The sequence below is a fragment of the Notamacropus eugenii genome, chromosome 3, assembly GCF_028372415.1.
Source record: "Notamacropus eugenii isolate mMacEug1 chromosome 3, mMacEug1.pri_v2, whole genome shotgun sequence".
NCBI lineage: Eukaryota > Metazoa > Chordata > Mammalia > Diprotodontia > Macropodidae > Notamacropus > Notamacropus eugenii.
The window spans coordinates 85842927-85863525 of NC_092874.1; the positions used below are offsets into that span (position 1 = coordinate 85842927).

General features: G+C 38.6%; 1 protein-coding gene across 1 annotated transcript in view; it reads left to right on the top strand.

Moving 5' to 3' along the window:
* Positions 1–20599, top strand: part of PTPRN2 (protein tyrosine phosphatase receptor type N2) — a 1540415-nt gene that overhangs the window by 436526 nt on the left and 1083290 nt on the right. Inside the window, exon 3 of the mRNA XM_072652081.1 lies at positions 7099–7212. Coding sequence (XP_072508182.1) covers positions 7099–7212 — 114 coding nt within the window. The remainder of the gene's footprint in view (positions 1–7098; positions 7213–20599) is intronic.

The following is a 20599-nucleotide window of genomic DNA, read 5'->3' on the forward strand; positions in this document are numbered from 1 at the left end:
GTATTAAGTGGCATCTAAGACGAGTAAATAGTCATTAAACATCTGACAGGAACAATTTATTTTGACTAGATAGTGGAGCTAAGGATGTAGTAACTGGGCACAGCATTTAATGATGATTTCTGTTATGTAATCCTAGAGTAGATTAAGAGAGTTATAGTAGGAGGTGATAGTTTGGCAATCCTTCACCCTCTTCCGACTATACGTAGGGACAAAGAGGCTGGAGACCATCCTGAGAAGGGCAACCCCCATGAGTAAGAGTCTTTATTTAGTTCATGCCATATAAAGTTTAGTAGGAGAAAGTGGGAACGTTAGTCTGGAGAATGCTAATACTAATAATAACTAGTATTTAAATTGGATTTTAAAACTTGTGAAGTGCTTTACATATATTTTCACATTTTATTCTTATAATCACTCTTTGAGATAGGTGCTGGTATCATGCCCATTTTAGAGATTAAGCAAAGTAAAGCTGAGTGTTGTTAAATAACTTGCCCGAGGTAACATAGCTAATACGTACGTGTTGTAGAATTTGATTTATGTCTTCTTTAAGATGAACACTCTTCACCTTAGTAAAACCACTTTGAAGAACCTTTCCCTGAAAAAAAGATTAGACTCACTTTGCTTGGCTTCTTAGGGTATAAATTGGGGTAATAGGCAGAAGTTTTGAAGGGGCAGATTTACATTTCCAAAATTTCTCGATGATCACAGTTGTCTAAAAGGGAAATGGGTTGCCTTGGGAGACAGTGGATTCTCCCTAATCAGGGATCTTTAGCAAAAGCTGGATCCATTTATTTGTTGGGTGCATTAAAGAGAAGATTGTTGTTAAGATACTAGTTTGACAATATGGAGTCTAAAGTGCCCTCCAGTGTTGTATGTGTACAGCTAAGTCCTAGGATGAAAGGATCACAGATTTATTCCTGAGGACTTTCAAAGGTCTCTAGTCCAACCCCTTCATTTTATAAGTGAGACCACCAAGGCCTAACTTGTCCAGGACCACAGAAGTTGTAAGTGATATAGGCTCTGAACTAAGGTCCTTTGACTTCTAAGGTCACTGCTTCATTACTATAGTCATCTGCTTCCATCTCTAGAATCCAGTGGTTCAAATACATATCCCAAGGTGAAGCATGGTTACTGCTTATCCCTGGCATCATTATTCATGAAAAGAGATTGGTGATTATTTTTTAAAATGTTAAATCCTACAAGGGTTTGCATTGGTGGTATATGGATTGTGGATCAGTGATAACTGCATATTTTTCTTTATAAAGGAAAAAGGCAGGGCTCAACTTAATTTGGTATGATCTGTTTACTGACTTCTTAAGAACAGACTTGCTAGAGAAGATTGAAGGTTGGGGGGGGACAGAGTTACCTCTGGGATTTTATTTTCTCACCTGCCCTGTGTAGATAGTCATTGCACTGTAACCAGGGAAACACCACTCTATTTTCCTTTGACTCCCAGGATTTCAAGCCTTATACTTTGGGGCTGAGTTCTTATAGTTTTAGATTGTATTTCCTGAGCTGAGCCCTTCAAAATTATATATGTATAAATAGATATAGATATCTGTGGATGAAGATTCTCTCTCTGTGTGTATATACACACATGCACACACACACAATGAATTGATAAAGTGGTAAAGGGCCTTATAAAGAACATAAGACCTTTTGATGTCAAGAATTATATAGCAAGGACATAAATATTTCTAGCAATGAATGGTGGAAAGCAGTTGGGGATGTGTTCCATATTAAGGAGCAAATTAGAATAATTCATTAGGAGTTTGAGAAGCATGCTATAGGCTAGGGATGTCTGAGTGAAAGATGAGTGAGGAGTTTATTTACCTCTTAATAATAACACTATCATAAGAACATAGATTCAGAGCTAGAAAGAACTGTATACATCATCGCATCTAACACCCTCCTGTCATAGACAAGGAAACTGAGGCTGAGAGGCTAACTGGTATACAATGTTACATAATCCCAGTCAGAGGTAGATTTCAAAACCAGGTGAACGGATGCGAAATCCACCATTTTTTTCACTGATATGATGCCTCCCTTTACAAAAGAATTATGGAGAGGTAAAGGAATGTTTTCTTCTGTGTAGGTAATGGGAAAGAGACAGGGGGAAAGAACTGCATACTAGAGAAATCTGGTCCAATAGAAAGAACTCTCCTGTTGGTTGTATAGAGCACTTCATTTCCCATCTCAGTACCTTTGCATTGACTATTCCCCTTGCCTGGAATGCTCTCCCTCTCAACCTCTGACCCTTAGAGTCTCTGGTTCTCCTCAAGACTCAGCTCAAATGCTACCTCTTCCAGGAGGGAGAAGGGAAAGAGAATAAGCATTTATATAGTACTTACTATGTACCAGGTATTGTGCTTACTTTTTTCTTAATCTCATTTGATCCTCACAACAACCCTGCAAGGTAAGTGCTATTATTGTCCCTATTTTACAATTGAGTAAACTGAGTCTAAGTTGTTTGACAGAGTTATAAAATAAGTAGTTGTTGGAGGTTGGATCTGAACTCAGGTTTTCCTGAATGCAGGCCCAGTATTCTATCTACTGTGCCACCTAGCTACCAAAGCTGAACCTTTCAAATTAGACCTTCAGAAATTTTGCCTGGAAAAGCCAAGCTATTGAGTTAAGATCTGTGCAGAGCGCTGTGATGTGAGATATACTAAGTTGATACATGGCATAGTCCTTGTTCCCAAATAACTATGAGATATCATAATATATATGAGAAAGTATACGAGAAATGAGCAAAGTTCTACATGAAGTCCGAGAGGAGAAATGTTAAATACTGTAGGATTCAGAGAAATGTTCTGGAAGAGTGGATGTCTGAGTTTGGCTTGAAAGGACAGGTAGGAATTTGAAAGGGAATGGGAAAGTAGGACCTTTAGGCAGAAGGAACAGCAGAAACAAAGGCAAAGAAATAGGAAAGGGAAGGATAAGTGCAGCAGATGCAAAGAGTGCAGTTTGATGGAAATGTAGAATAAGGAGAGAAGAGTCGTTTGTTGTGGGGAGGTACCAGATTATAGAAGCCTGCATGAAATGGGAATTTTAGCCAGTAGGCAACAGTGAGCAATTAAAGGGTATTTAGTGAGTAGAGTAGCTTGACCAGATCTCTACACAAGAAAGATCTGGAATCAACCTGAAAGTTGGTTTGGAGGGGGTGCAAGTTCATAATGGAAAAAGAATTGATTGGATTCAGAGGACCTGAGTTTATATCTTTCTTCTTCTACTGGATGCCTTTGTGATCTAGGGCAAGTTAATTAACTAAAGATGAGAACTTTCTGTAAAGAACTTTGCAAATCTTAAAGTTTCCTTCTCCTCTTCCTCCTCATCAGTAACCATTCATGACTCAGTTTCTTCATCTATAAAATAATGATGGCTTCTGAAGTACTGTACAGTTCTAAATTTATGATCCTATGACCTGTTAGGAAGTAACTGCCAGTAGGCAGATAGTAATGAGTACTCTTACTGTGGTTGCAGCTGTAGTAATGGGGGGAGGTCAACAAATATGAGAGTTTATAAGAGATGGAATTGACAACACTTCGTAAATGATTGGATATGAGAGACAAAAGAGGAGGAAATTCAGAGGAAACATCAAGGCTGCAGGTGAAAAGGAGTGGGTGAATGATAGTAATGGGAATAGAGCAGGCAGAAGGAAAAACAGGTTTTCCTACAGTGATAATAAGTTGAATTTTGGGCAAGTTGAGTTTGAGATTCAGGGGGGTATCCAGAAGATCCAGAAGGGCAACCTGTAGACGGTCGGAAATGTTGGGTGTAGGGTAGTAGTTCTCAATTCTTTTTTTGTTCATGAATGGTATTCTTCCCATAAGGAATTGCGGAACACTGAATATTTAAATTGCCAACAGCATGGAGGCACCAGGAGATTCATATTCTTGCAGTTTTCCTTCAATAAGGACAACTAGTTTTGTTGAAAGATTTTTTTCAAGTTGAAAGGCTGATATATTTTGAGATTAGTGAATACAGGTATTAATCAGATTTTTGTTAAATTCATGACTGTCATACTATGCAGACTAAGTAAACTTTACATTATGCAAAATGAATTACAAATCTTTCTTCATCTGTCATAGCACTGGATGAAACTTAGCATAGTAGATAGAAAGCCAGTCTCAAAGCCAAGAGGACTCATTTTCACAGTTCTCTCTTACATATACACGATGTTTGACCCTGACCAAGTGACTCAACTTCTCAGGTCTCTAGGCAGCGCTTTGACCATATGTTGCAGAAAAGGTACTGACCTGCATTGGTAGAGGCTATTGACTATGGGGACATGATAAAGATGGTATTTACTAGGGTGATAGCAATGAGAATTGGTTAGTGAACAGATATGAGATATTTTAGGAACTGGAATCTATAGGACTTGGCAAGTGATTGCATGTGAGAGGTGAAAGAGAAGGAAAAGTCAGAGAAAAAATGAAGTTTTCAGGCACAGGAGAATGGGTAAATGATAATATCATTTAGGGGATTAGAATAACCAGAAGATTTTTCTACACAAATGAAATCACTTTATCCTAATTCCTAGCCCTGGAAGAGCATAACAACCCAAAATTTCATGGCAGACCTCATGAAATTGATGACATTCATTTGAGAATTACTGTTTCTCTAATGCTGATCTGCTTCATCAACTTCTTTTTTGTTACACATTTTACTTTTAAAGAATGAAAAATGTGCGATATTTTTCCATTCATCTTTGTTGTAGTTGTTTTGTTTGGTCATGACCAATTCTTTGCGACTCCATGGATGATTAGTGTCCACAGGGTTTTCTTGGCAAAGATAGTAGAGTTGTTTGTCATTTCCTTCTCCAGTGGATTAAAGCAAACAAGTTAAGTGACTTTCCTAGAGTCACACAGCTAGTAAATGTCTAAGGCCAAATTTGAACTTGGTTCTTCCTGACTCCAGTTCCAGCACTCTGTCCACTGAGCCACCTCTCTTACTTCCCCACTCATGCTTTAGCAGAGAGTTATTAGAAATCCAATAATCTTCCCTCTCCTGGAAATATTCATTGTATTACACAGAGCAATCATGGATAAAGTGGTGTAATCCAAGTTGTAGAAAAGAACAGTGGTGAATTAGTTATCAAATACTTCATATGTTTTGGTAGGCAAATTGTGATGGTTTGGAATATATTTTCTTTGAAAAAGATTCTTATATGGGATGAGGGAACTTCTTTCAAAATGGTGGCCCCATGTCTTTCCCCCTTTTTTTCTTTGTTTAAAACAACATTGTTGCTCTGATTCATCCTATGACTATTGTACATTGTATATACATTGTAATTTTGATCCAGTTTCTAGGCTGGCCTATGTGGCACCAGGCTTAAAGATGTGGCTGGATCACTAGGGCAGACTGGTTTAAATTGAAAGGTGCTTCACAGAGTAAGTTTTTGATGGTAATTACAAAGAAAAACTGTTTTTGAAAGCCTAAACATTATATAATCATCAGTTCTTATCTTATCTGGGAAAATAAGTTCAAATATTTTGATGCAATTTAAGTTGTTTCTAACAAGAACATGCATGCATATATTTAAACACACCTGTAGATCAACTCTTTCCCATACAAAGGGTGGGATGGAGAAGGAACCCAACTAAGAAAATAATTTTGTATATTCTTGCTCATCAGGTTCTGCAGCTCACTAGGAGATGGGAAAAAAAATAGGTCCTGCTCTCTCTCTCTCTCTCTCTCTCTCTCTCTCTCAAAGTACTATTGGCAAATATGCTATTTTTATTTAGCAGTTGCATTAATTTCAATGAGGCACTTGTATGAATTGCACAATGCCGTGTAACCCAGCACGGAAAAAGGAAATGGCGCTAGGTTTATCTTCTATTTCATGACCATTGTCTGCCTTCTTTGAGCAGCTGGGCCAGTTGTCTTCCCATATTCTTTAGACTCCGCAAAGTCCCATAGAAATCAATAAGATGCTTGCAGTACTTAAGGCTATTTTCTGCTAATCAGATGGAGCCTTGGTCTGAAGCATATATGTGATATCAGACCAGTAATTACTGAGTCAACCTGGCACTAGGCAGAATGTGTTTCTGCTAATTAAACTTGTTGCATTTGAATGGCTTTCTTTGGCTCCACTGTATGTAGTAAAACTAGGGTGAACAATAAAAGGAAACCATTTTTCCCCCTCCCTTCCTCCCCAAGACCTAAAACTGCAGATGGCCGCACTGTGTGTGAAGCACCTAGTCTCTGAATTAGCCTTTTGTGTGCAAGAAAGGAAGGTAATTTGAATGTTTGAACCCCCCACAGGAAGCTTGTCTCCAAATGAACAATTCACCAAATAAAGACTAATTAGGGCCTAAATTAATTAGAAGGTGTGGTTTGAAAGGACGTTGATGAGAAGAGTCTGTCATTTTAGACAAATGGAATAGAGCTAAATAAATTAGGCCCCATTAATATCTCATTGTTCTGTGAGCAGCTCTCTTTTATTGCATTCATTAGAAAGCCTACTTGAATAAGCCTTCACTGGCCATTACTGATTCAGCCCTCACTTACTAGAGCCTAACACACAGTGTATGCATTAAAAATATTTCAACAAATCCTCTTGGCTTCTGCAAATTAATATTTATATTTTCTGGGTGCTCGGCTTTTCATTTGAGATGCAGGCACTGGATGGCATTACTTTTTCCTTTCTTTCTTTCTTTCTTTCTTTCTTTCTTTCTTTCTTTCTTTCTTTCTTTCTTTCTTTCTTTGGTCACCAAATTGTCAGAAGTGAAAACTCATATTAAAAAAAAAGGAAAGCCAGAGAAAGGAAATTAGACAAAGAATGGGGAAAGGAAGAAGGAAAGCAAAATGAAGGTGGGAGTTTAAAAAAAAATCAAATCTTAATGCATTAGTAAGTTGTATTTTCTCTTCCAACTTCATACTTTCCATGACACATTATTGTATTATTTTATTTTTAAAGAGTCTCCTAATTCAGAATGCTAATTGTTCTTTGATGACTTTTTAAAGTCACATTCCAAAGCCTTATTACTGTCTATAATTAGATAGAATGCATGTGTAGGTTTATATTTCTTCCTTTCAGTAAATGAAATGTCTTTTTCTCTTTCTCCCTTCCCTTTGCCACCTCCTTTTTCCCTACAGATGGAGTGTTTGGAAGATGCCAGCAGGGGCCTGTGATAGACATATATCAATATGAAGTTTCACCCCCAGTTCTTGAGCATCTAAGGGCCGTCTTGCAGAAGCTCTCCCGCAGAGGTACAGTGTGGTTCAAATAGGAGACTTAGTTCATGGATTTGGGCCAAGAGCTGTGATAGGTGATGCCTTGATAAGCCCTGCAATATTGAATTTTTAGCAAATGATTGTTTCTTAGAAAAAAAACACCAATGAATTTCAAAGTGTTTTTGTCTTGGTTACCTTGAAAATTACCTTTGCCATGAATCATGGTGGCTAAGATCAACAAAAATGTTTTGGTAAACAGAGTAAAATGCCAACCTGAAAGCAGAGCATTGAACAGAAGTTCATTTACATTATCAAGAAGAGTCTAAGGCTATGGACCAGAAAAGTGTGTGGCCTTTTTAGTTTGTCATTGTTTTGCAAAGTGAGTTAATAAATATCAATGAAGAGTAGAAGGACAAGCATAGTAACTTTGTGGATGGATAGCTCAGCTGGGAGTCAGGAACTGAGCTATTTCCAGTTCAGCAGCTGAAACATTTTATGACCTTGATTGAGTTATGTAACCCTGCTGTCTTTGTACTTTCTGTAAAATTGAGGTAATAACATCTGAGTATTTACCTCATATGGATACTAGGAAAAAGATAATCTCTGAAAAAAGTTGTAGCAATTGAAATCAAAGACAAATTATGTATTATTATTAATAATGTCAAAATGAAATATTTCTGAACTCAGGAGATTTATAATGTACTTATTTCTAGATCTAATTCACAGAAATAACATGAGGCTTTTGAAGAGCTAATTGCATAGTTTCTTGACAGAAGGCATATGGCCACTGAGTAGGTGGCCAAGATGTGGCTGGGAGGGGACAGAAGTGATAGGCATTTTTAAAGTGTTGATATGTATTCTAACATCAAAGGACACAAGAGTCTTATATCAGTGGGAGAGATAACATTTAATTCATTGTGATGTTTCTTCTCTTTTGTGCCACCATTTTGTTTCTAATTCTTGGTGTCCCTGAGTCTGCTCTAGGATAAATCTTGCTTTTCAAAATGTGACCCAATTCATCAGAAAGTATCATCTAGCATGATGGGCCAAGCTTGTATTGTGGGGATTCTTAATAATTAATAACCTGTATGGCCCCCATTGCCTCAGTCCAGATAACTTAGGAAACTTCTGAAGTTAGCACATGTTTAGGGTATTCAGTTCTCCATCTGCTAGGCTTATAAAAACATACAAAAATATTCAGGGTAGAAATTATAAAATATATCATCTTCCTTATTCCCAGAATAATTTGGATATCAAGTTCTTACATATATTTATGGCACTAATAATAGTATTGACTGAATCTTTCTAAAGATGGAATGGAGGGCTGGAAACTTTAGTAAAGGTACCATCAGTATTTCTATTCAAATTGCCTTTTAGGCTCTATAATGCTACAGCCAAGATATTATCTCTCCTTGCTCCATTTGCCTTGGGAATGTTTATCCACTAGCCCAAAGGCCAAAGTCATCGCTTTTGTTCTTTGGACATTCTTCATCCCATCTCTTCTTCTTTCCTTACCCTTCATGCTGTCCTCCTCCATCTTTCTTTTTTTCTTCTTTCAGTAGTATCATTCACTGAGCCATACTGTCTCCTGGGAAACTGACTCCCTGCTTTTCTCCAATCACCACCCATGTCTTGGGTTTAGCATATCATGAGAAATGGTGGAAATGAAACCCAACAGTGAGCTCTTCTACCATTACCATATTCTAAACTCTTTTTATATACATCAGTTCCCTTCTCTTCCCTCTCCTCTCTTCTGCTTCTCCCATCTTCACACAAAGGGAAAAGAAACAATAAAAGAAAAAAAATGCATATTTGCTACCAATGCCCTGTGTGGGTGAAATAGGGGAAAATGGAAACAAAAGTACAAATGTCTGCCAATGAATCCTCGCAGGCACCAACTTTAGATGACTCATTGTTTCTGTTAGGTAGATTATAAGTGATTCCAATTTTACCCATTAAATATGAAGAAACTTTCAAATAAAAATGTTAAAGAAATGAAAAAGTATAATTGTTTGTTAGGGATTTCTAATATTTATTGTTAGGCTTGATTAAAAAAGAATTCACAGACAATATGAGAACAACATTGGGTTGGAAGTGAGGAGAAATCCCACTAAGTAGCTCTGTGACCTTAGGCAAGTCATTTCATTTTTTTGCTTCTCAATTTCCCCATCTCTAAAATGAGAGAGTAGGGTTAGTCTTTTTTCAGTTCTAAAACCCTGTGATTCATGTTAGAGATGAAGACAAGAGCGTTTGACCTACAACCAGAAGAACTGAGTTCAAATCCCAACTCCAACATTTACTAGCTCAGTAACTATGGACAAGTCTTTTGACTTCTCTAAGATGCAGTTTGCTTGGCTATAAAATGAAGATGATATTACACTTAGAATCTACTTCATAGGAGGTTATATGAAGAAAGTGTTTCATAATCCTTGAGACACTGTATCAATGTGAGTATTGAGATTGTAAGGCAGAAAAGTATTGAAGGATATTTATTTGAACTCTTGAGCTTTATACACACACACACACACACACACACACATATATATATATATAACTATATGTTAAGCCTCTTAATAGATTATTGAAGTCATAGAAAATGAATGAATGAATGTGTGAATTGAAAAGTATTTGAGGAATTATGATTTGCCAGACTCTGTGCTAAATGATGGGTATATAGTTAACCAAGTGAGAAAATGCAGAAGTTTAGTTCTTGATCTCAAGGAACTTACATTCTAATGGGGGAAGATACACCTATAAGACAGTGGGGACCTAGGGAAGTCACAGAGATGGTGAATGAAACAGTAGGGCACTCAGTTGAAATACTTTATAGATAAATATAGAAATGTTGATTTGACTAGTCATCTCAGTGCAAGAAATGGAAAATGTAGGATAGAAGCAAATAGTTCTGAGGGAGAATGTCTAGAAGAATGTCATGAATCATGGTTGGATTTGGGGATGCCTAAAGAGAGTAGACTGTTCCCAGTAAGGACAGTGGGCTTCCAGGGCAGGAGATTCAAACTCAATAGTTTAACTTGTCCAAGGGATGGTCTCAGGACGTCTGGTTTAGAGGGTGCAGCATTGACAAGGCGAATGGCAAAAACTTGACCTATAGCTGGAATGGACCACAGAGGTCACCTGGTCTAACTCTTAGAAACTGAGGCCCAGAAAGATTAAGGGATTGGCTGACAGGTATATAGTTAGTAAGTGATGGCTAAGATTTGAAGCTAAGTTCTCTAACTATAAATCCCTCTTCAGAAATTTATTATTACATAACTGTATAAAAATTAGTTCTTTTTTGTTCTTCCTATAACTAATCTTTCAAACTGCAAAGGATAGCCTCTTTTTAGCTCTATTTCCTGCTTTTACTCTACCATATTGGCTCCACCCCTTTAGTCCCATTTCCAATAGTCATGTCCTAACCTTTGCCACCCCATCTATGGAGCTATAGGAAATGGGCTTTGACAGTCTAATGTCAGAAGGACAATGGCCTGTTTCTGATCTTCTGGGACTTGCCACCTGCTCGGACAGGAATGACAGGTCTCTAGACTCGGTCTCATTTTGTTAGCATATTTTGTGAGAGACCACCCAGCACTCAAGAATGATATGAAAAGCCATTCATTATGTGAAACCAGCACTTCTGACTAGAAGGGTAAAAGGTCTGTGAATGAAAACTCCAACTTTGTTCTTGGCATTTTTTCTGAGGGAGGATGGTGGATGAAGTAAATGGAATAATTCACATGGCACCTGTTTATGCCACAGTAACTGGATAACAGTATCTCGCTAGAACAAAATTGAAGTTTGCCTGAGCTCATATAGTATGACTCAGACATAGCATGGAGCAACAGCTTCTTGTCTTCCTTGTTGATAAGCAATTGATATACAGTACAATTATTTTATTCCTTATGCCTTGAATTTTTTTATATCTTCTGTTTAGTTCTAGATTCACAACACCATAGTGAGGCCATGGGATTATAGATTTTAGAGCTAGACAAGACCTTCAAGGGCATGTAGCCAAAACCTATCACTTTTCAGATGAGGACATCACTTTTTGAGGTTCAGAGAGTTTGCGACTTTGCCCAGGTTCAGGCAGTAAGGGCTAATGTTGTGATCTGAATTCAGATCTCCTGACTTCCAATTCAGCTCTCTTTATACTGCTTGCTGTCACTATTAGATTTTAGAGGTGAATGATTTAGCCAGAACATGAATTTTGAGATTTGTATTCCAGTGCTCAATATACCAGACTGTACTTTTTATATTTCATTTTCTTTACCAGTAATTTTGGTCTTAAATGTGGAAGGATGGATTGAAACTATTTTCTAGAAATAGAAAAATATAATGATATATATTTGTGGGAAGAATACTACCTATGGAATCAGAAAGCTAGCTCTCAATTCCAGGTTAGCTCTGCCATCATCTAACAGAATTAATCTGAGCAATTTATACACCTTTGTTGGGCCTCAGTTTTGCCCATCTCAAATGGGATTAACTCCTGTTTCACTTATTTAAAGGATTTTATGAAGACATAATTTGATCATAGATAGAAAAGCACTCTGAAATGTTAAAAATAACATGCAAACTTTCAGGTTTCATGTTCAGAAATTAAATTGCCAAGCATAGAGTAGGGACAGATCTTACTAGAATTCACTTTATAGGAAAAAGACCTGGAAGTCATGATGGACTGCATATATAAGATCTGCTATGATTATCTATAAAGCTGATTAGATTTTGATGGCATTAAAAGAGGAATACTATTTGTAGTGATAGAGAATTGATCTTAGTGACAGCAAGACCTGGGTTCAAGGTTTTCCTGATAGTTTTTGACTATGTGATCCTGGCAAATCACTTAACCTCTCAGTGCCTCAGGCAAAACTCTCATGTTTTAAGTTATGGAAAGATTTCTGATCTACATTGGCAGAGGAAGTTTCCTCATCAGGAGTCCGCTGCATCATTGAAATTCCAGGTCTGGAGACAATTTTTGTCTTGCATTGTACCTAGGTGCCCCCTCTCCCCAAAACCAGGGAAAAAGAAAGTAACAATTTTGTCATAGAACTACTCTCTTTTAGAAGAGAAAAAAATAAAAGAAGAAAAGTTAAAAATACCAGAAGGGTAAAAGAGCTTAGCTCTTTCTGCAAAGGTGGTAGAGTAAGCTCTACACAGGTTTACTGCTAAAAGAATGCTCACCTGGAAAGGAGGTAATGAATGCCTTCTGTTGAAGGAGAACTAAACTGTGGATAGCAGCAAAGCAGATATGTATAATGCCATTAGAGAGAGGACTAGGAGGGGAGAAAAGGTGTCAAGACCCATAATGCCTGCTTGTGGAGCTACAGCAAGGCAGTGAAGTCCAGTGAAGGAGCAGTCCCTAGAGGAGACCTACAAGCAGAACAGATGCTCAGACAAAGTGACTTCAGATGAATATGCTATCTTAGAGGATCAGACCTTCGCCTCTAATCCTTGATGTGGCCCAACCCAGTATAAAAAGCAACATACAGGTCCCTATGGATAAGTGGCCCATTTGTGGTTAAGGAAAGGTTCTCTTGACTCTATGAGCTAAAATGTAATTCCTTTTTAGTGTCTTTTAATTATTGCCTGTTTTGTGATTTGAGCCTTGTGAGTATAATTGCTTTTAAGGGGAGCTGATGACTCCCTTTGGGAGGAGCACCAATGCCATATGTCAATGTTCTCAGGATAGTAATTTATATATGCATGAGGGAAAAAGTAGAGATTCCCTTTGTATGGGTATCTAGGCCCTTTGTTCCAGGAGGGAGCCTCTGACATGAGTTACACATAACTTGTATCTTAGTTTTTTGTATTTGTCTTATTGCCCTCCATTAGATTGTACATTCCTTGAGGGCAAGGGCACATTTCATCTTGGTGTTACAAGTGATTACTATTGTGCATTGCCAAAGGTCATTTAATAAGTGGTGGAGATATCATCCTTGTTATTCTTTCCTCCATGGGGCAGGACTAGGAATAGTACATTATAGAGAGAAAACTTTCGGTTAAATACCAGAATAAAATCCTTACACCTTTCCCTAAATGAAACATGCTGCCTTGAGAAGTAGTGAGTTCCTTTTCAGTAGGAGTCACCAAAAAGAGATTGGAAAACCACTTCTTAGAAATTTTATAGATGGGATCTGGCAGTAGTCTAGATTATTTCTGAAATCACTTCTGTGTCTGGATCTATGATTTTTTTATTGTGAAAAAGTACTGAATCTGATACAATCATATTCCCAATAACCTTAGCTAAGTTTATTACAATTGATGGAATAAAGATCTCATTAAAGCATGACATTCCTAGAAATGATACTTTTTGAATTGTTACCAGAGTATTCCCTAATTACCTAAAATCTTCAATAAATTTACTTCTACCTTATTTATATAGTTAATTTTAATATTTTGAAGTTTCTGCATTTTAAAATTTGCTTACCTTAATTAGCACTTTAATTCATTTTTATTCATTTACAAATACTTCTTGAGAATCTACTGTGTGCTAGTCACTGCAAAGCATTTATTTCAACCCCTCTGCCCGGTCTACAGATTTTTGAAAAAATAATTGAAAATAAATTCCAAGCTTTCCTAATACTAAGTGTAAAAAAGTCTCTTTTCTCTTTGTTTTTTATCTACTTTATCAAAGAGCAAAAAGATTCATCTGTTCATTCACCAGGATTTATTGGAGCACTTAAAATAATGAATTGTTATTCGTAAAATTCTTGGATAACAAGTTACTCAATGAAGTCTCAGTACCTTGGTAAAATGAATTTTCTTTATAGGGATGAGCATTTCACACACAGAGACACTGTCCTCACACTGACTGATCATCAATTTGGGCAGAATGCCTGGGGTATGAGTTGGAATGGATGCCTTAACACTCTACCATCCTTGTCTGGGCACCACAGAGCTAACAGGAGTCAAAGCTTGTTTTCTCGTCAGTAAAATCAGCCGCTCAGGGAGAAGGCCTGGTGACTAATATGTTACAGTTTTTCTACTTTCTCACTTTTACAGTCATAACTGAGCGGTAAGTTCCCAGTTATCTCTTCTTATAAGACCATAAATAAGAGAAGAGGTTTAGTGAGAATGGAGTGACTCATAACTTCTACAAAGCTGACTTTGGGAGAGGAGAAAAGAAGGAACAGAACAGGTAGCGATGGGAACTGAGAGGGAAGCCTGCCAGGGTCTACATTTGATTCTTATAATGGAGTTCTCTAAAGAAATAGGGCTTCTCCACTGCTCATCCCCACCCCACCCTAACTTAACTATAACCCAGCAATAATAAAACCTAGAGACAATTGGCTATATTTTTCAAATGGATCATAAAACAAAAACTAGCTCAAATTACTTCATAATTGTTTATTGAATATCTAGAGTATGTCCAGCAGTGGGCTCAAGCACTGATCAGTTAATCAACATATAATATGTGCTTCCTATATGGTAAGCATTGATAGATATTGGACGTACAAAGAATAAGGATCTTACTATCCATTTGAGAAGATAGCATATACAAATGTAGGTAGGTATACAATAAACACAAGATCATTTTATCTTATTTTGTATTCAACAATTAAAGTAGCGGACACAATCTCTGCTCACAAAGAATCTACAATGCAATCCATAGTAGGATCTGAAATTGATTCTTTAGATGAATCAAAATAAAATTGTTCTTTTGTACACTTTACTAACAGACTATCACTACCCATGTGCCTAAAATTGTGTTGAGGACACACATACACACAAAAAGGTGATTTGATTCTTTCCCATGAATAGTCCTGTTGATGTCATTGCATAATATCCAGAATGAATGTAATTCTTCCATCTGTATCCTTAAGGACTTTGTCTCTTGGTAGACAGCCACAGGCTCATTGTATTTTTTCATCCCTCATTTTTTGGTTTATTGTGTGGGAAAGAACTGGCATGGACCTTCTTTCTGTAGCTTGTTTTGATAGCGGATTGACTGCACGGAAGTAGAGCAAGGCTTTAGTCACAATTGTCTGGAAGAATGGAAGCTTCTTAAGGGCTGGGACTTTTGTCTTTGTACCTCCACACCCATCACATAGTAAATGTCAGTGGAATTGAATGGACACAGTCTTCTAGAATTCTTTTTGATCCAGCTATGGATAAATACACAGAGTGTTTCAACTTTTGGAACATCCTGTATTAATAACTTGCCTTTCAGTCCTCAGATCGGGGTTACTTTGTGACCTTGGACAAGACATTTGATCCTCCCTGTATATCAGTTTCTTCTGTAAAATGGGGTTGAATTAGATGAAATTAAATGTCCCTTCCAGCTTTACATTCTGATTATTAGTCCAAGGGGGGCAACTGTGCACAAAGCTTGGCACATAGTAGGTGCTAAGAAATGCTTACTGATTGATGTGAGCTGTGGCCAATTTTCCTTTAGCCTCTGATTTGGAGGAGGTGAGAGTTAGGTTATTATCCATTCTCTTCTTCATGCCAGCATACCCTCATTTCCCCATGCTAGAGCTTGCAGGTTCCAGAGAGGATGATAAGAAGTGTCTTGTGTTGCCAGTCAAGGCTCAAGACCTTTTGTAACAACTTTCTTGTGAACCATTTAATAATGAAGTCCGAGGATTGAATTCATTACGTTTTGGAGTTGTGAATCCTGCTTGACTCTGATGTCTTGATAACACCCTTTGGAAAGCTGAAAACATTTAATAGTCTCGACTTACTGAATATCAAAAAGTGTTTTCTAGAGCTGAATTATTGACCCTCCTTCACCAGAGTTGTTGAATCTCTCTTTCTCTGTCTCTCCCTCCCTTCTATTCTCTTTTCTTTCTGTTTCTCTCCCCCTCTCTCTGTTTCTCTTTTTTTACTTTCTTCCTTTGTCTTTCTTTTTCTCCCTCCCCTCCTTCCTTCCTTCCCTCCTTCCTTCCTTCCTTCCTTCCTTCCTTCCCTCCTTCCTTCCCTCCTTCCTTCCTTCCTTCCTTCCTTCCTTCCTTCCTTCCTTCCTTCCTTCCTTCCTTCCTTCCTTCCTTCCTTCCTCCCTCCCTCCCTCCCTCCCTCTCTTCCTTCCTTCCTTCCTTCCTTCCTTCCTTCCTTCCTTCCTTCCTTCCTTCCTTCCTTCCTTCCTTCCTTCCTTCCTTCCTTCCTTCCTTCCTTCCTTCCTTCCTTCCTTCCCTAGCACATAGAAGAAGCTTAAAAGACAAATACTTCTCATCTCTCTTTCTGTCTCTCTCGGTGTCTCTCTCTGTCTCTCTCTGTCTCTCTCTGTCTCTCTCTGTCTCTCTCTCTCTCTCTCTGTCTCTCTCTCTCTCTCTCTCTCTCTCTCTCTCTCTCTCTCTCTCTCTCTCTCTCTCTCTCTCTCTCTCTCTCTCACACACACACACACACACACACACACACACACACACACACTGCAAACAATGCATCAAGGAGGTTTTCTAAACAATGCTGGAGGCCCCTTGTTGCCTCCAACACCTCACCCCAGTGGTTGTACTTTTCAAACAGCGGGGTTTCACCAGTGACACTAGAAAGACTGGCCGTAGTTTTGATGCAGCAGGGGGAAAAAAGAGAGAGCACATTTAATAGACTTGCATAGAAGCCATTACCTTAATGAGGATTTTTTCATGGTATGCTCCTTTTAACCTTAGAGCTTGCAATTGGAAGAGAGGTGGAAGCTCTGACATTTGAAAATCTGTAATACACCTTTGGGGTTTGAGCTCATGACCTCCCTGTCTAACCTTGAGACATACCATTTGCTTCAGAATCCTGAACTAGGCTACTGTTCCACTAAGTTTCACTCACTACTCTGTGTGCCATCCTAGAAATAGGCAGGATCTAATGGCATTTGCATTTCAATAAGTTTTATGAAATGTTTTTTTCTTCCTTCCCATGCCAAGAGAAATTTAGCTTATTTTGCTAGAAAAATTTCTGGGCAGGGAATTATTTTTATATGTGTGAGAGTTGGGGGCAGGTAGAGGGGATGTATTGTTTTATTACTCTGGCTTAATTCCTATCTGTATGTAAATTTTGTCTTGGGGGGTGGGAATCATGTGTTTTCTTTTTGAGGTAGCCATTATTACTATTCCAGCATCTGGGTTTGAAAGTTCCCTGGACAGCCATGGTTGAATAGGAAAGAGGGAGGGAGTCCTGGGGCTAGAAAAGCAGGGTCACACCTCACTCCCCAATGATCTTCCTGTAGCCCAATCCTGGAGTAGGGTTAATGGGATCCAAAGGGAGCCATGTGTATGCCTGCTGGCTAGGCCTGGGAGCATGGCTCAGCTTGGTGTGGGGTCCTTAGAGTTGGAAATAATAGGGCCAGCCCCAGCCCCTGCCCCTCAGTGATTGTTTTGCCTCTTTAGAAAGGCCCAAGAGAATATGTAAGAGAGATCAGAATAGCTTACAAATGTAATGATCAATTAGTGTATACATATAAAAAGGAAAGCTTCACTTTCCCCTTTCTTTTGGAGGCACAAGAAAACATCCATTGAATGAGAAGCTACAGATAGTGAAGGAAGTATGAAAAAGGGATTTTGAGACTAGTTTAGTGAGGGGCGGGAAAATGAGTTTTGTGCACAATGCCCAGGGCCAGACCACACTGATTCTGACTGTCCCTTCTGAAAAACCACACAGATGCCTCCTTCTTGTGTAGAGACCTGTCCCCCAAGGGCAGCCCTCATCGACCATGTCCCTTTATTTCCCATTTCACCACATGGAGCGGCCTGTTCAGGGAGTCTCATTCACCAGTTGGTCCTTGACTGATAGGGTCCTCACCCTGCTTCTTTCTTCCCCTGTACCTCTTGCCTCAAGCCACCTTTCCCCTCTCTTACCCCCACTCTTTCCTTTCCATCTCCAGCTCAGCCTATTCAATGAATGCATATATTTAAAAAGCTTAGAAAGTGACAGTTCGGGTCATTCCATTTACTCCCAGGTTCTTAACCTTTATTATGCCCATGGACCACTTTGGCAGTGCAGTGTAGTCAATGGATCACTTCTCAGAGTAAATATTATTAAATGAAATGAAAAACACATAAAATTACAGAGGAGACCCATTTATATTTAAAATGCAGATGTCAAAATATCAAAAAACAAGGATATTTGAGCTGATGGACCTCAGGGTAAAAAATCCCCTAAAATTTTAGCCTGGAATCTCATCGTGCCCACTTTTGTACTCAGAATTCATCAATGGTTTCTCTTTTTACTGAAGAAGGTCCCAATTTTTCTTAGTCTGTAATTCAGATGCCTCCCAAAATCTGATACTTTTCCCATGTGTCATACCCATGTTATACACACACACACACACACACACACACACACACACACACACATACATCCATTTCCCATGTTATCTCATACCAGTCTCACCACGCTGTAGTGGTACCAGTGGTACTAGTACCATGCTGTAGGGATGAGAAGAATGCTGAAGACAGCTGGCATTTATAAAGTGCTTTAAGATTTGCAAAGTACTATATTCATACACATATACATATACACCCATCTCTCTGTGTTTGGGGGTTATTTTTTCCCTTCATGCCTTTGCTCATTTCCTATGGCTGAAATTCCTTTGTTTCCCGGTCTCTGCTTTTGGAAATCCTAGATGTGTCCTTCAAGGTCAATAGGGGGGCAAATCTGTTTCAAGGAAGCACAAAAATAATAGAATTTATATGGTATCTTAAGGTTTGCAAAGTGTTTGACGTGTTATCTATTTGTTCCTTAAAACAACCCTGTGAAATAGGGGCTATTATTACCCCTGTTTACCAGTGAGGAACTGGAGTCTGAGAGAGGTTAAATGAATTGCTTTGCTTTGGGTCACACAGCTAATAAGTGTATATCGCAGCAAAACAATGTGGAATAAGTGTATATTGTATATCAACAAAAATCATAGAATCGCTAATTTAGTTGATAGGGATGAATCTTAGGTGCCATTAAATCCTACCCCTTGTTTTACAGATGAGGAAACTGAGGAAAACAGGGTGAAGTAACTTGCACTCATTAATGTAACATTGGTAACCTTGGTCTAAGTAACTAGTTACACGACCAATTAGTGTCTGAGACAGTATTTAAATTTTGAGTTTTTCTATCCTGGGGCAGTGGATAGACTGCCCAGCCTGGAATCAGAAGACTCATCTTCCTGAGTTCAAATCTGGCCTCAGATACTTCCTAGCTGTATGTAACTGGGCAAGTCATTTCACCCTATTTGCCTCAGTTTCCTCATCTGTTAACCTGAGCTGGACAAGGCAATGGAAAACCACTCCAGTATCTTTGCCAAGAAAACCTGAATAGAGTTAGACATGATGGAATAACAACAAAAACTTACTTACTCTAAATCCAGAAGTCTGTCTATTGTGCCACCCATATGTCAATACAAGCATTCAGACAAGGTGCAGGCAGGTGCTGGTGCCAACATGATGGATAAAGGGGCAAATATGTTTAAGAAAGGAAACCATTAGCAAGTGGGACAGATTTTGATGACTTTGTCTTCTGGGGAGTTTTGGTTTGGGGATGCACTAGCTTTTACTCATTGCCAACTGCCCAATAGAGTGAGGTCCCTTCTCTTTGCAGGGCTGTCTTTGTGTGGTAGATGACAGAAACAGGATTCATGCCTGAATATACATTTTAGTATTCTAATGTCATATGAATTTACCAGCAGGATGTGTCTTGGGACTTTCAGTGAAATTGTGCATACCTTCATAGGGTGGTATACAAGTAAAACTGAGAAAGAAAACAGGGTTTATAATAAGATCAGGGTTAAATGAAACCTGCCTCTGCCAAGTGAGTTTTGCTAGGGAATTCTTGCTAATGCCAGCATGACCATAGGGTAATACCGTATTGTCCAATACAAAATAAACATTTATTAAGTGCCTACTATGTGTTGTGGTCCTTAGAAAAAACAGTCATGCCATCACCTCCTTGATGTCATGGTCCTCTTTGAGAATGAAGAACAAACAACTATGTGTCAAGTTCTGTCCTAAACACTGGGGATACAAATAAGGAAAAGGACGGTCTCCGTCCTCAAGGATGGATCTAATGAGGGAAAAAAATGAACAAAAGGAAGCCAGAAAGAGAAAAGTGGAAAGTGTGCCTGTACCTGGCACAGGAGCATAATGATGGTTCAGTGGGATCCAAGATGTGCAACTGATAGGAAATCAAGAGTTGATCATGCCCTTGAGCTCTCTTTAAAGGGAGGGTTTGGTAATAGTTTTTTGCTCTGCCAGCCCTCCTATCAGAGGGACAGAAACAACTGAGAGTATTGAGGAAATGTGAGAGCTGAATCAATCTCTGGCAACTTTGAGTTTCCTGGTGATGAATTTGTTCTGGGAAGTGAGTATGGGGGGAGCATGATGATGGTAGAGTCCAAACCAAGCAGTGCAGATGGTAGAGTCATCGTGTGTATTGCAGCTGGAAGAGTCATTGGAGGTCATCATGAGTGCACCCCTCATTTAATAGATGACAGAAGAGAGGCCCAGAG